This window comes from Epinephelus lanceolatus, chromosome 9 (genome assembly GCF_041903045.1).
Source record: "Epinephelus lanceolatus isolate andai-2023 chromosome 9, ASM4190304v1, whole genome shotgun sequence".
In the NCBI taxonomy this organism is placed as follows: domain Eukaryota; kingdom Metazoa; phylum Chordata; class Actinopteri; order Perciformes; family Serranidae; genus Epinephelus; species Epinephelus lanceolatus.
Window position 1 is genome coordinate 6743518 of NC_135742.1, and position 16726 is coordinate 6760243.

At 41.1% G+C, this 16726-nt stretch overlaps 1 protein-coding gene across 1 annotated transcript in view; it reads left to right on the top strand.

Moving 5' to 3' along the window:
• The window catches only part of LOC144464340 (protein unc-13 homolog B-like), a 182616-nt gene that overhangs the window by 25985 nt on the left and 139905 nt on the right, over positions 1–16726 (top strand). Inside the window, exon 2 of the mRNA XM_078171067.1 lies at positions 6054–6083. Coding sequence (XP_078027193.1) covers positions 6054–6083 — 30 coding nt within the window. The remainder of the gene's footprint in view (positions 1–6053; positions 6084–16726) is intronic.

Below are 16726 nucleotides of genomic sequence, written 5' to 3' on the forward strand. Positions count from 1 at the left end.
GTCCTACAGTTACTGCCTTTTATTCTTTGTTTCAACAAGAACCCTCAGATCTCTCCTTCAGAATTCTTAATTCTTAATTCGGCTTTTAATTTACCAACTTTGTCAGCTCTAAAAGTTTTATGTTTGAAACTTATATAAATTTTTCACCATGACTTTGAGGGCACCAGGGCAGGTTCCATATCTTCAAAGTGTTGCAGTAGATGCTTATCTGTCTAGGAATATGAAAAGCGAACCCTAGAGACATCTTTTTGAAAGACTGATGAAAGACACGCTCAATATAAGATTGCACTGAGTTACAGAAGACAGTGGAACAGTGGCCAGCCCGCAGTGATGCCCGCAATATAAAGCTTTACTGCTGTGTTTATGTGTATTTTTAATCCTACACATTTAAAACCTCTGAGACTCTTCTCTCTCTCTGTAGCATCACTGTGAGCCTCTTTCACAGTGTCAGGCCATTCATACAGGTAATGTCAGAGCCCAACTGGCACTCGACCAACGAGGCCACTGGGCTTCCTGTGAGCCTCTGCCAAGCTGGCACGAGTGACACACTAGGCAAGCTGTGTTGACAGCCTAAGACAAATGACCTGTTAACGATCTGTCTCTCTGTCTGTCTGTCTGTCTCTCTGTTATCACATGTCACACTTTTGGGCTGTGATTGAATAAACATATTGATCTCCCTCAGTGAGAATATGCATTTGAACCTAATTTAAGTAATTACATTAGCTCAAAAGGGCAATAAACATTTATACTGCTGCGTAGTAAAATGACTATAACACATCTCCTGAGGGCTTGTTTGAATTGTTAATTGCATCAGTCACTCACTTATTAGCCCAAAGCACAGCATGCAGTGGCATTTCAAGACACTCTGGCATTTCAAGACATTTTGTGCTGCTTTGTGTGCGAGAACACACAAGTGTTGTTTGAAGTTTTCCTTAAATATCCTCAATTTTTACTTTTTTTCACGCTAAAATGTGGATTTTTTTTGTCAACTTGGGGTATTATGTTTTTGCAATATAAATTATTAATATTACAAATATGAAGTAAACATTTGGTAGCCTACTAGAATGATATAATCAGTTGCCTTCTCAGTTTACTAGATACATTTTGCTGTAATAAAAATGACTGAAGTGAGATGAACAGACATACTACTTTATTTTATTTGATAAAACTGTTGATGTTGACAAAGTTTTCCTTTGGGGACATAATTTGCCACTGAAAAAAGGTAATAAATCGCAATATATTTTATTCCAATACCCAGCATATTGCAACACATTTATAATCGCAATAATTTTGTATTGTGACTCATGTAAATTGATCGCATGTTGGAGGAACACAAATGTTTCACATTAGTTTCTGTATCTTCATTTTTAAATGCAAAAGGCAAGTTAAACTTAACTCAAACTTCCAGAGTTTTGCACACAAAAGACACAAGTCTCTTTCAATTTTAAGGGGAACACCACCTAAATAAAGAATCCCAATATGTTGTTTCCATGGCCTTGGAAAGTTAAATTAGTATTTGTGAACATGAGCTACTCTCTCCCAGAGCCAGACACCAGAGAAGAAAGAAAGGGAGAGTTTATTATTTTTGCTCATATTTTTGGATGTTCTTAGACCATAGGAATAACTTTTATAGATACAGTCGGCAATGACGGGAACGCCCACAAGCGTCACATCCGGTTAGAGCCGAGGGGGAAAACAAACCGGTCTCTGCCATTAGCAACAATGCCGAAGAGTTGCTGTGTGCCCTTTTGCACCGCAAATAAACAAAAAAATCACCAATTAAAGTTTTACATTTTACCAAATAATAAAACGGAACCACAAAGGAGGACAAAATGGCTTCAAGCTATCAGAAGAGAGGACATTTTGGCAGAGTTTTTTTGTTTATTTGCTGTGCAAAAGGGCACACAGCAACTCTTCGGCACTGTGGCTAATGGCAGAGACTGGTTTGTTTTCCCCCTCGGCTCTAACCGGATGTGAAGTTTGTGGGCGTTCCCGTCATTGCCGACTGTATCTGTGGATTTTGAAAATGGCTGTAGTTCCCCTTTTATATATTTATTAATATCCAGATGATGAATTCACAATTCAATATAACAAAAACAGTCTGTAGGTGTTGAAAACGCATAACAAGCTATAATACAGCTAAATAAGAAAATTAACTAAATGACATTTAAACCTATATATAGTGAATACCTCACAATACTCATACTGATAATAATCCAGGTCATGTCATTTGGATTTCTGAAAAACTCTTGCTAACCTGAAAACACTTTTGTATCTTCATCTGTCCCAAATAAATCAGATTAACAGACCAGTCTCACAGCAGACTGCAAGAAAAGCGCAGGTGGAGGTGTTAACATTAACGATGTCACTGTCCCAGCAACTGCAATGTCATAGGTTACACCTGTGAGTGACGATGTCTGCTGTGATTTTTGGCCTCTGGGGGGCACAGAGAAACAAACTCAGTGTAACATAGAGCTGAAGGTTAAGTTGTGGCTAACGTGTTAGCATAGAAGTATCTACTTAAAAGACATTGGTGCAACTTTATCATTAATTTGGAGTCATGCTTCTCCACCTAATTAATGTAAGTTTAAAATTTACTTCTATTTTTCAACTCTGGTTTTGTTTCCACCTACTGCTGACAGAAATGTCTGACTTTTTAGCTGCTTTGCTCTACTTTCTTTTCCACCTAGCTTAACCGCTAACTCCACCTGCTACTGTAGCGTACAGGTGTTTGCTAGAAATGTATGCTTTAAGTTTTATTTAAATATTCAACCATACAGTTTTTGTACAGGTACAGCACAAGTGGAGAAACATAATAGGTAGCAGAAATCTGCTAAAGCAATGTAGCGTTAGCATTAGCTTAGTTACTACAACTACTAAGCTAATGCTGTGGCGTTAGCTTAGTAGTTACTACAACTACTAAGCTAATGCTACTAAGCTAATGCTGTGGCGTTAGTTTAGTAGTTACTACAACTACTAAGCTAATGCTACTAAGATAATGCTGTGGTGTTAGCTTAGTAGTTACTACAACTACTAAGCTAATGCTACTAAGCTAATGCTGTGGCGTTAGCTTAGTAGTTACTACAACTACTAAGCTAACGCTAGTGCTACATGTAGTAATGTAGACTAATGGTGTTCTGTACACTGACGAGGATCATTAAAGGTGATGTTTTTTCGCCAATAGCTGAATAAATATTTCCAGGCCATGAACAAAATGTATAATATATACAGTAAATACACATATTATGTGTGTCATCTTCGGTTCCCCCTTTGTCCTGTCGGTTTGCTAAGTGCACCCACAGTGTTTGATAATGGAGGGGAGTCCAGCTTAAGCGGGGAGATGACTACAGCAGCGAAAATGTACATTTTGATTTAATTTAGGCTTCTCACAGTATTGTAGCCTGTATGAATAGATGTTATCACAATACAAGCCCCTGACTAAGAATTTTCCTAGTGGACCATCATTTAGGGCCATTAGTCGACAAGTCGCCGGCATGTGTAATGGTTTGAGTTGAAGGTGTGAGAAAGAATAGTATCAGTAACATTGTTAACACTGTGCTACATTACAGAGAAATACAAAACCGTACTAATGAACCTTCATTAATATAGGCCTATATTTTATCTACAAGTGCACGTCACACACTGAGCGAGCCGCCTGTTAATGACGCTGTGGGCTAATGGGCATGTAGCTACTTCCATGTTTCAGATGATACGTCATGTTTGTAGTCGACCAATGAAGATGAGTTTACGTATCACCTTGGGTTCGTCCTTCACCTTCTCAAAATGATCCCACACTTTGGATTTCCTGCCCGACATGTTATTAACTAGCCTGTGGAATAACTGCAGGTACCAGCCCTGGAAATTAACCTGACTCCTGCCTGACTGCTGAGCGTGGACACTTCCTGTGTCTGTCCTTTCAAATTAAATTTCCACATGTTCCAGTCATATAGGTTTTGGTTTATTTTGACAAGGCACAGCACTTAATGTTTTTTTTTTTTTGTGTGTGTGTGTGTGTGTTTTTCTTTCTTTTTTTTTGTGCAACTAAGCAACCAATGAAATGTAACATTTGGTTGACTGTTAGGGGGCATTGAATATATTACATTTTGTTCAATTAATGCTTTAATATGGGCATTTGTAACGTCAGTGCTAGGTGATCACTTGGCAGCACTCTCAGGCTGCAGCTGCAAGATTTGGGATCTTTTTGGTCTGTATTTAATCAACTTTAAGACAGTTATACAAGTTCACAAACCTCAACTGCAGCTGCAGGTCTGTCAAAACAGACGCTGTTTTGCATTTTATCTTGCAAGCAATGTTGATAGGATGTTAGCGATTTATACGTTATTGATCAGGCTCTATTAAAGATAAATAATCAGGTAATATTTGATACTTTTTGTGACATTTTTACTATTGAAATCATGTATTTGTACTCTGTACTGAACACTGTTGAGCCTCTGATCTTATAAATCAAAGGTGGAGGTGTTTTTTGCCCCATTTTTCTCAAAATCTATGGATCCAAAAACAGTCAGACTGGTCTGTAGAAATTCCCCATTCCACATTCTTGTCTGGCTCTTGACAACAGAGCAGTGCTCACTGGTGTGTACTACAGGGTGAAAAGTGAACAGAGCAGTCTTTGTTAATGTGCTATAAGAGGTGAAGTGGTTTTATTTGACCATACACACTAAAAAATGTCCCTGTTACTGGAATAATTCAGGTTCACTTTCTGTCACAAGAAGTGTGTATCAACAGCACTGCATCTGTCCACCCACAGCATAAAACATTAAACATTACAGTTAATATTTATGTGTGTAGCAGTGTGTCCATTGTCTTTTCACAACTCGTTTCCTTGTTGCTTGTTGACTCACACTGAATACATTTTGACTACCTACCCTTCCCAGTGCCAATACAGACACATGGTTTTGTGCTTTAATAATGGGCTTACCAAGAGACCCCAAAGTAATAGTGCATATTAAATATAAAAGCCTCAGTGTCTTAGTTAAAATCCATTATAATAGATTTTTTTTTCTGCAGTCAAACATGCCTAACAAACTAAGTGCTGTGACTGTTTACAACAACTCTAAATTGATTGTTTTTCATTAAAGATTATTGCTTACTGGTCTCTTAAATTTGCAGCTTTTGACAGTTTTCGCTCATGCATTCATAAAGCAACATTAAGTCAGCCAAGGTGTTATTTTAAGAAAGTAAATTGTATATGTTTATTTATTTGTTTTACATTGTTTTACAATGTGCACAGTCATTAAACGTCTCCAGTGCTGATGTAAATTAAAAACAGGGCTGGGCAACATATTGATATCATGATATTAATATGTCTTAGATTTTGGATAATGTCATAAATGTTGTCTTCTCCTGGTTTTAAAGGGTGTAATTTTCTTAACTTATCAGACTTTTCCAGCTGTTCTATTATTTGCTTTTACCCACTTAGTCATTATATCTACATTACTGATTATTATTTATCAAAAATCTCATTGTGTAAATATTTTGTGACAGCAACCCTGCAATATCATTGCAATATCAACATCAAGGTATTTGCTCAAAGATAGCGGGATATTTAATCTTCTCCATATCGCCCAGCCCTAATTACAAACACTAATAATCTGTATGTGTTCTCCATCTTTATCAAATACAGTACTGCAGGATTGCTCAGCTGTTTTTGAGTTCTCGCTGTGAAATGTCAGCCTCTTTCTATGCTATTTTACCACAAAGTTGAATTATTACTTTTATCTAATATAAAGTATTTTAGACATTCTGTTTTCTCGTGCCTTAGTAACTGTAGTTAAGTTTAGCGCATGAGCACAGTAGATAAACATTCCTGCTAGAAAAGACAGAGGGGGAGAAGCAGCATCTCTGCAGGTTAAAAAAAAACAATCCAAGAGGTTCACAAAAAAAACATCTTACCCCCCAAAACAAGAACAACATAAATGACATTAACATTTAATCAAGGAACAGACTTGTACAACAACATTTACAAAGAGAAGCAGGAGAAAAACAATCAAATATCTTGTGACTAATCTGTATTTTCTTGTTTTCTCTTCCAGTGAAGAAAGCCAAACTCCACGGGCCTCCAGGTAAGAGTGGATGTATTATACTAAATAACTGCTGATGTTTAAAAATTGAGAGGAGTTGGAATCATACTAAGAGGGACAGCTGTGTTTATTTTTCATTAATAGTCTTCATCTGAGTCGTATGTTGCTAGAGGTGGGATGTTACGGTGAATCTAGAGGAGGTAGTGGCAGTAAGGGGTCGATCACACCTACAGGTTGTGCTAGAAACACGGAAGCTTCAAAGACGCTTGAAATGCCTGAAACACCCTTTCAAGAGCGGGGGTGCGCGTGCAACCGGGCAATCAAAACATTGAAAATGGACCCAAGAGGGAGTTCTATGGTGCTACTGGTGCCTGACGCCCAAAAGTTGAGATTACATCAACTTTCAGCATCTACAAAAGTGTGTCTAAAAAGACGCCAGAAAAAGATGCCAGAAAGACGCTTGTCATAAAAAATGCTTGAAAACCAGTCAGACGTGCCGTGTCGTAGGGAATCAATTGTTTTACTGGCGTCTCGTTTCTAGCGCTCCTTGTAGATGTGATCGCCCCCTAAGAGTCTGAGATTGGTGACTGTCCAATTTGTGGAATTTTCTTTAGTCAGGAAATACGTTAAAGGTTTTCAGCATCCACTGAAGATATTGACTGAAGGAATGGGATCGCAGATACAAGCGGCCGAAATGAGTTTCCTCTGTGGAGCGTCTGGACCCAGCCTTAGAGATAGAGTAAGGAGATCGGACATCTGGAGGGAGCTGGAGTAGAGCCGCTGCTTCTTCACGTCGAAAGGAGCCAGTGGAGGTGGTTGAGGCATCTCATCAAGATCCTCCTGGGCGCCTCCTGTTAGAGGTGTTCTGGGCATGTCCCAGTGGTAGGAGGCCCCGGGGCAGACCCAGAACATCCTGGAGGGATTACATATCTCATCTGGCCTGGGAACACCTTGGGGTCCCCCAGGAGGAGCTGGAAAGTGTTGCTGGGGAGAGGGATGTCTGGGGTACTTTGCTTGGCCTGCTGCCCCCGCAACCTGGCCCCGGATAAGCGGATGAAAATGGATGGGTGGACGGATGTGCACATAAGTATGAGAAATGTGAGAAGTTGTTAGGTGATGTCATCTATTCCAGGAGGGTGGTGAAGATGTAGTAGATTAGGGAACCACCCCCGTATGGAGTCTAGACACTGGTGGTGGTGATGAGATGAAGAGGGGGCTGAGGATCTGGATGGGAAGAGGAGTGGGCTTTTGATGAGCTTGACCAGGGCTCTGGATAAGGTGACTGGAGGTGAATTGGGTGGAGGAGGGCACGACGATTCCACCTAAAACGACAGCTGACAGGAGCAGAGAGGAGAACGGATTTAGCAGCAACACGAATGACTGAAAGACATCGTGGCAAAATTTGATTGGCTAACCAGGAGAGGGAACAGCCACAGTCAGCTGATAGGAGGAAGCCGTGGGAATGAGATAGAGAGATCTAAGTGTGCAGGAATCTTTTCTACCAAAAAAGGGAACATAAAAAGTACTCATTCCTTAAAAAACTACTTTTTTTACTGATGTACGTCACCTGTCATGAGTTCCTACCCACCCCTGGCAGCAACAGCAGAGGTCTGCCTGACAGGATGATACTTCTGTTACTTGGATTCAGTGGGGCACTTGAAAAATTATCTACAACACCCGATTTTGTGTGTGATTGAGTCTACATCAAGATGAATCTAATAATAGTACGGTAATAATAAAAGTACTTCTGGCAGCACCATTGATGCCCCTTGTTAGGAACTGCTCTTGAGATTTTTTTATGTTTTATGTCCACCCCCAACTGTGAGATGAATTATACGCCCTTGCTTTGAGCAAGGTATTGATGTCAAAAGTGGCACTCTGTCTTCTTTTACCTTTCTTTCCTTTAAACGTGTTGCTGGCTGCAGCTGTTGGTCGCGTCTTCTCTCCAGGCGATGATGAGGGGAGAACAACAGCAACGAGTGGGAGAATGAAAAGTCAAGCCAGAGGAGGAGAGAAGAAAATCAATAGATCATCACAGACAAAGGGCCACCTGCTAGCCTGAAATGACAACGTGTCACCCCGGCATAAAGGAGAAGATGGAGACAAATTCCTCAGTGTCTTTTAGGAGACAGAGACAAACTCCAGATACAGGAGATGATTTGTCATTGGCTGCCTCTGGCCTCTGATTGCTGAGCAGATTCTCAGAGCGGAAGAGGAGATTTGATTGGCCTCCCCAGGGTTTATAAAGGAGGACATGAGTGATGGTGTTGCTACCGTACAGTCAGAGCTACTGTAGAAATGTCCTTTAATTAATTTATTTCTCAGCTCTCCCGAATTACTTCTGCCAGCAATTCTCCCTTTATATGTTACACAGTTTAAGTAATTTACACACACAGGAAGGAATGGAAGTCAGTACTTGGTAATCTGACCTAAAACAACACACCTACTTTTCCTTAGGACTGTAGCACCCAGTCAAGTAGCTGATGGAGAGTATACCCTAAATGCAGTTCTGTCATGTGACATGATTATTAGTCTCAGGTCAGACACAACTAGTTTGTCCCACTCTAATGCCCCAGTTTGGGAAACATGATCTGATTTATCTTAATAGTAAAAAGCAATAGATTCTTTGCCTGGGGGAGCTGGCTGCTGTCCCAAAGCCCTCCTGAAACCCCACTGGTGGACGACCCCTGAGAGATGTTGGCTGGTATATGTGTCACTTTATTAGTTTCAGAGATTTAAAGCACATTATACTTTTTTTAGCCATGCTACAGCTGTGGCTCTAAAGATGGCGATGTCAGGTAGTCTGTTGGTATATTGATCCAAAGTTGTCAGCGTGAGTACAAGTACTGGATGGATTGCCGTGATATTTGGTACAGACAGAGAATATATGACTTTGTTGAGCCCTGAATTTTTCACCTCGTGTCGCAAGCAGGTCAAACCCCTTAAAGTCCAGAGGAAATATCTAGCTTTAGTACCATGATTCATTTCCGAGTGAAATAGGATAGGTGGGTGGGATATAATGTTAGGAGGAATTTTATATGATCGTTGAAAAGTGGGCGTCATAACAGTGAGGCCCAGACAGTGCACACCAACAGGTAGGGCTAAGATCAGCCCCAAAGCATCAGACCTGACCCCACATGTCCCTACATGTCCTCAAAGATTGAAAGCACGTTATCCTGTTTGTAGCCATGCTATAGCAGTGGCTCTAGAGGCGATGTCAGGTAGTCTGTTGGTATATTGATCCAAAGTTGACAGCCAGACTACATTTATTGGATGGATTGCTGGGATAATCGGTACAGACATTGGTGGTCACTAGAGGATGTATACTAATGACTTTGTTGAGCCCTACATTTTTTTTTCCAAATGCCACAAGCAGGTCAGACCCCTTCAAGTCAAGAGTAAACTGCATATTGAGAGTATCTAGCTTCAGGATCATGATGAATTTCTGAGTGAAATGGGATAGGCCTCCACATCAGACCTGACCTGACCCTACATGAACCTGCGTAGTTTCTGTCCAAGCCCGACCCAACCTCAAGCTCAGCATTAGTTTTGGGCCCACCAAATAAATAATCCCAGTGGAAAATAATGGTAATGTCAGCTACTGTATAAGCATAGCTTTAAATGATTAGCTGTAAGTCATAGAATATGTGTTTCTATATGTTTGTGGTTTTTTTTCGGTTTGGATCAATCAACTCTTTGAGTAGACAACAAGTAAGATCCCAAAATGACCAAAGGGTTGTTACTCAACATTACACGATCATTTCTCAGTGTCTCAGTCTCAAGTGTGGATTTTTTTTTTTACAGTTTTACAGCCTATTTTTCTGCCAAATGTCGCTCATATTTCTGTCTCACCACACTGGAGAGCAGTCGTACTGGTGTGTGACTGTTTGTGTCATTTACAGCCCAGAGAGGAGATCTGTGCCAGCATACAGTACGTAATGTAATTCACCTTCACTTATAGAGTCAGAGGCCACTTAGGATGTTCATATGGAAGCTGATCCATTATACAGCAACACAGCTCATTTAATTGAATACTTCCTGTTTCTCTGGTTTAAAAGATGCAGCTCAGTGATATCAGCTGATACCAGCTTTGGATCATGACACCATTTACTTGCAAATCTCTGGATTAGAGGGTCATGAAGTGGGGTTTTAATCAGAGGGAAGCCAGTTTGAATCTGAGACTACTTTGGGATAACAGTCCTGACAGGAAGTGTGAATTAGAAACACAAAGGGTCGTCATTGTCGCACCTGTTTTTGTTTTCTCTGCGGCCCGTGTGCAGAAAGTGAAACTTTTGGACTGTACTTTATTGGATAAATCATTAACCTTGAGCAACAGGCCTGACTTTAGGTGTGTTTGAATAGGGAATTGTATGAATTCATTTAGCTTTCCATACCTGATGTGTTCCTTATCAGTGGTAGTGGTTATCATGCTGTGATGGTCCACTACAGCCTAATGAATGCAGAGGAATCCCTGACAATAATGAGGCGATGGTGTTGGTGTAATGAGGCGGTCCTGTCTCGGCACAGCCTGAACTTCTCAGCTGTCTTACTTGTTTTCTGTCTGTGACTTATTGCAAACCGAAACAGTTCCTCCTGAGTCACCTTAGTTTATTTGAAAAACTAAGTAGCCATTGTGGAAGACAGTTTTATTGTCTATAATGTGTAATAGCTGAGGGACCCACAGGAGCATGTTAGCAAAACTTAACCTGCTTATGAAGTGGAAACGAAGCAACATGAACATTCTATTAGTCATGTTTTTGTGGACCTGCTAAATGAAGCTGCTAACTTTGTCTGCTGTTTAGTGATGGCCAGATCGTCTTCAGTTTAACAGAGCTTGTTTGCTGAAAACATCTGTCTGCTGCTCAAAACAGAGTTGATAGGAGCAGTGAGACTACAATAACGGCCATGTAAAACAAAAAACAATGAGGTTAAAGGGTTAGAAACATGAACAGGTTGGTGGTGAACTGTGGGCTTCACTACGCGCCTCTCAGACAGTCACCCAGCCTCCTGGCTGAACAGGCATTGCCGGAGGACCGGTGTCAGAAGCTATGCTTTACCCTTCTGTCAGACAGCATTGAAGCCGTTTTAGTGTTTTCGTCAAAGCCACACGCATATGAGCAAAACTGTAGTTTAACTTTGCTGAATACAGGAGCTGCTGGTCTACCACTGCCTCAATCAGTTATTTGCAGTGTTATTGTGTGTCTTTGGTGTTTAAAGTGGTTTGTACAGATTCACCAAAGTCACACAATAACACAAACTAACTAAATGATGGAGTCAGGGGTTGACCAGCAGCTCCTGTGTTCAGTTAGCCAAAATTACTGTTTTTGCCATTGCTGTCATGTGGCTTTGACGAGAGCATATCAGTGGAAATGAACAGGCAACTGAAAATACTCTCAATATGGTATAGGCTTAATCTGTTATAGATTTCTTTAGGTGGCTAAAATATGTTTTTATTACTGATGGCCTCACAGCAGAACATTGCTTAGCTTCTGTGTCGCACTCCAGCCCGCTTCTCCAAACTGAGGCCGTGCCGACCGCAATCTACTGTTGGTAATACATTGACTATAAATGAGTGCCTTATGACCAGCCCCATTGAACTGCAGAGTTTGTGATTATTTGAGGTGGGTTTGTCACTACAGGGGACCCTGTAGTCATTCATTCATTCACAATCAGTACAGAGATATTGATTATTGTAGATTTGAAGAAGTCGACCAGTGATCCAAAAATATGAATGCAAAGGTTGGAGAGGTGGTGTTAATTTGCAGATGAAATATGTTTGTTTGCCCTTGTAAGACCAAAAGCATTTAGTCTTGGTTTAATATCCTCTTGAGCTTCCTTCATCCACCCAAAGCTCTCTTCCGCCGGCTCACTCCGCCTCACTCTCCAGCCTCCTCCATCCCCTCCCATAATAGAGTATTCATTACTGTAGACAGCCTAGTAAATGTCATCTCGGCTGGCCGCGCTGTGCACGTCCATGTGTAACTGAATATAACTTATTTATTTTCATAAGTCATCACCACTTAATTATAAATGACGCCGGCTGCTCCCCAAGAGGGTCCCGCTGCATGCTGGGATATGTCCTCCCCACCACAGTTGGTTACTGCGGAGTGGAGGAAGGTGGGTTTGTTTATGTGTCTGTCTGTGTGTGTTTGTGCATCGGAGCATTTATGGAGGTCTGCTGACTGTCATCCTTTATGACAGCCCTGGCGGTGTCAAAGGAAATACTGTACATGCCAAATATAGACGACAGCTCAGGTTTTAGATATATGTTTTTCTCCTCGCTTTTCTTGTTTGCTTTCTTAGTTGGTTGTCTAGTAGTGTTTTCCTAATTTGTCCTTACCACTGTTAGCTCAGGCAGTAAATGGGGCTGTCTGCACCCTGCCAGTCCCCTCGTCCCCTTAATCACAGACCTGGCAACCCCCTTAAGTGAATGATGGATTATTCTTTGTTAACCATTTCACCCCCCTGTCTTTTGCCTCCGTCATTACTGCTGAGCTCTGCTGGGCGAGGTGACAGATAGGCCACATCCTTGACATTTCATGTGTCTCACATGAGGATACAATGTAGGTACAGTATTAAGAAATTCAACTGCATCCATCTTAGATTTGCCTCGTGAGATAAAATCTTGTCCTGACCCAGGGCTGAAGAAAAATTGCTCTGACGTAATATGTCTGCACAATAATCTAAAAACATAGTTGCACCAAAACGATTAGAAAGCTTTAGGCAGGTTTTGTTACATTTGACAGAGACTAGCTAACTGTTTACTCTTAAGCCCTGTTTCACCGAGCAGTACGATACAGTTCAGTTCAATTCTGTACCCTTTTTTTCTGTTCTCACTGTGAAAAGTTGTGGATGGTACCAATGGAGCCATTCCGTACCGTCCCCATGTTTGGTCCCCCCTCTGTTGGGGTACCTAGCACACAGATCTGGTACTAAAAGGTGGAGCTGTGAACACTGCAGTCTGATTGGTCAGTAGAGGACGGTCACTCTGCACAGGGCTGAGTTGTGTCTGGTTTTGAAGCTCATGTAACCACTGTTCATACTGTGGAGAGTTTTATTAGAAGACTATGGTGATAAAAATAAAGGATGTTTTGCTGCCTCTTGCAGCAGCTGGAGTCTGAGAAAAAAATAACCTAATTCACTGGGCCGACTGCCGGGATTTTTAAGGTGGAACGTTAACTTGTGACGTTACTCAGTGCATGAGTTGAAGACGTGAATCAATCAACACACCTTAAATTTCACTGTGACAACTTTGACCATTACTTCAGTTTTTATATGACAGACACTTTTAGTAATGAGTGGATCTTCAAGCAATCATGTGTATTAATTTCTGCCGGGTCATGTGACAAAATATGTTCTGATCCTCACTCAGAGGGAAAAAGAAAGCGCTGTAGAGCGTTGTTCCTGTGGGCTACAGCAACACTAAACCCCTGAGCTTGCCCGAGAAGGACTAAATGCACAAACCCGCTATTTTTAAATATCCCATGGAGAGAGACTCTCACTGCAGCCTGTTTCATTTTGTTCTGAAAATGTCGACGTGTGTCACAGATAATGAGTAAATACAGTGAGTGATTTAAGAGGACTGTTTGCGGTGGAAACACTAAGCGGACCCAGGGTCTAAGCACCATGTCTGAAGGGTTACTTTTGGTTCCGATGGTATGGGGCTTTGTTTCCCGTCTTTGTACTAAGCTAAGCTGACCAGCCGCTGGTGATAGCTTCATATTTAAATTAGCATGTTTCCTAAAATGTGGAACTATTCCTTCAATGTATTTAAACCTTTCTCAGAGCCTAGTTCAACTTTGGAGTAATAATTACTATGTTTATTCAGTCATTCATTGCTGCTTATCCTGTTGGGGGTCCTGGGGGGACAATGTAGAGTCACCAATTAACCTGCATGTCTTTGGACTGTGGGAGGAAGTTGGAGCACCTGGAGGAAACCCATGCTGACAGGGGGAGGACATGCAAACTCCACACAGAAGGGCTCCCCCACCCAGTGTTCGAACCAGTAACCCTCTTGCTGTGAGGCGACAATGACTATGCATTAGTAAATATTATGTAAGATAGTGACAGGTGCATTTCCCTTTTTGAACATCTTGCTAGAAAACACGTCAAACCACCTCCCAGTGTGCTTTGAACAGTTAGTTGGCAACCATGGTTGCACTTGAAGTTGTTTTTTCCAAGATGCCTGAAGTATCAGTGGAGTAAAAGTGACATAACGACAACAGGGGCAGACTGGGAGATTGATGTGTATGTTCATGACCTAATCTAAGGTCAAAATAAAATTTTAAGCTTACTGAATCAAACAGGATTCTCCCGAAAGCCTGGACATGCTCTTCAGTTGATTGATCCATCCAGGGGAGCTGTTTAAGTAGGCCGCACAGCAGGAACAGGACTGTACCAGGAAGCTCCCAGGTGTGCTAATGTACGTGGGTTTATGAATATACAGCAGGTCAAGTGCTTAGTCAACCCTCCCTGCATAAATAAGGATTAAGAAATGCAGAGGTCATCCTCTGTCAGTTGGAGTGTTTCCTCTCCCCAGTGATTTTTCATTAGCTCTGTGCCGCCCTGCTGTCTTTGCCAAAACAGGATGATGTAATCCACAAAGAGCTCCAGGGGGATTGTGAAACAGAAATTGGATATCATGGGTATACAACAATGTGTTTCTCTGATGGACCGATTGAGCTAGTGAACTAATAGTAAAAGGGATACTACTATGACTAACACTCTGTGTTTTGAATACAGGGTTCAGACCACAGGATAGCGCAGTTATTTCAGGTGCTCACAATGTCAGAACAGGTTTGCTGGCTTTCATAGCCTTGATGATATGCAAAGGAGGGGCCAAAGATATACTGTTCAGGCTGATATTGTGTAGCCTGAGTCTGGCTTTACATTGAGCCAGTACTCTACAAAAATACATCCAGGTGCTGTTTAAGGCAGTGGTTCCCAACTGGTCCAGCCACTGGGTCCAGATTTCTCCTTAGTCATTAGTTCGAGGTCCCACAGTTGAATGCTTTCAGTGTCATATTTGCGTCAGGCCATGTCATTGGGGTAGTTTTCTGTCTCTGTCAAATGGCTGTCAGTCAGTCACTCACTCTACAGCAGAAAATTGTACTTCAAAATAAAAGCTCTTTGCTGGAAACTTGGTACTTAATAATAATAAAAATAAAGTAGGGCTGCTCCCGACTAAGAATTGTCCTAATTGACCACTAGTCATCATTTAGGGCCATTTGTCAACAAGTCGCCCGCATGTTTATGATATTCATCTAATTATCAAATGATATATTTTAGTGGTTTGAGTTGAAGGTGTGAGAAAGAATAGTATCAGTAACGTTGTTAACACTGTGCTACATTACAGAGAAATACAAAACCGTACTAATGAACCTTCATTAATATAGGCCTATATTTTATCTCCAAGTGCACGTCACACACTGAGTGAGCCGCCTGTTAATGACGCTGTGGGCTAATGGGCATGTAGCTACTTCCATGTTTCAGATGATACGTCATGTTTGTAGTCGACCAATGAAGATGAGTTTACATATCACCTTGGGTTCGTCCTTCACCTTCTCAAAATGATCCCACACTTTGGATTTCCTGCCCGACATGTTATTAACTAGCCTGTGGAATAACTGCAGGTACCAGCCCTGGAAATTAACCTGACTCCTGTCTGACTGCTGAGCGTGGACACTTCCTGTGTCTGTCCTTTGTGTCCAAATTAAATTCCCACATGGTCCAGCCATATAGGATTTGATTTATTTTGACAAGGCGCAGCTCCTAATAGACTTTCACATTTGTTTTTGTTTTTTTTGCAACTAAGCGACCAATGAAATCTTGCCGACTAATGAACTTTCTGGTCGACCAATGTTTGGTCGACTATTAGGGGGCAGCCCTAAGGGATCGACAGCAACATTAGTAACATAATTTCATGTTTTTCCCTCATTAGAAGAACAAATTGAACTAATATTTAAGATTGACCTTTTTTCAGATAATTCTGTCCAACACCAGTCTTTTAATTGTCATTGCTTAGCACATACGTTTCTATGAGTGATCTGTGCCTCAGTACAGAACAGAGATGAAGGAATATTGGTGCAATTTGAAGCTTAAGCTGATGAGATCTGGCGCACATGGATATTGTGAGAGAATTTTGAGGTTCAGAAACTAATGTTTCTGTCTTCGAATCATTTTATTTTTAGTTGGTAAAATTACACACTTAATACTAAACCCAGACAACAGCCAACCATAGAAACCAACTAACTGATGGAAAAGCAGACAAGGAAATGACACAAACATAGATCATCATCCTCCACGTTATAACCACAAAAACAATGAAATGTTAATGATCATGTGGATTTTACCCTTTGCGGATCACTTTGATCCCGAAGTTGCAAAACCTTTTAATATAATTTCAGCATAGTCCTCTACAAAAAAATCTATACCAGAGGGCTCCAGACAGAGAAAAACCCATTCATGTCTCCTCGGAGAACATGTGTGAGCCTTTTCAATGGGAGAGTCTGAACATTAGAAAGCCAACTTAAAACAGATGGTTAAGACTAAGGATTCTCTAATATCTGTTTAATTCTGCTTAAATGCACACCAGAGCAATCACTGTCATATTTGCTCCTAATGTATGGGGTAGTTTATAATGTATGCATTATCTTAAACGGGGTTTCCTGGGATTTTTGTCTGCT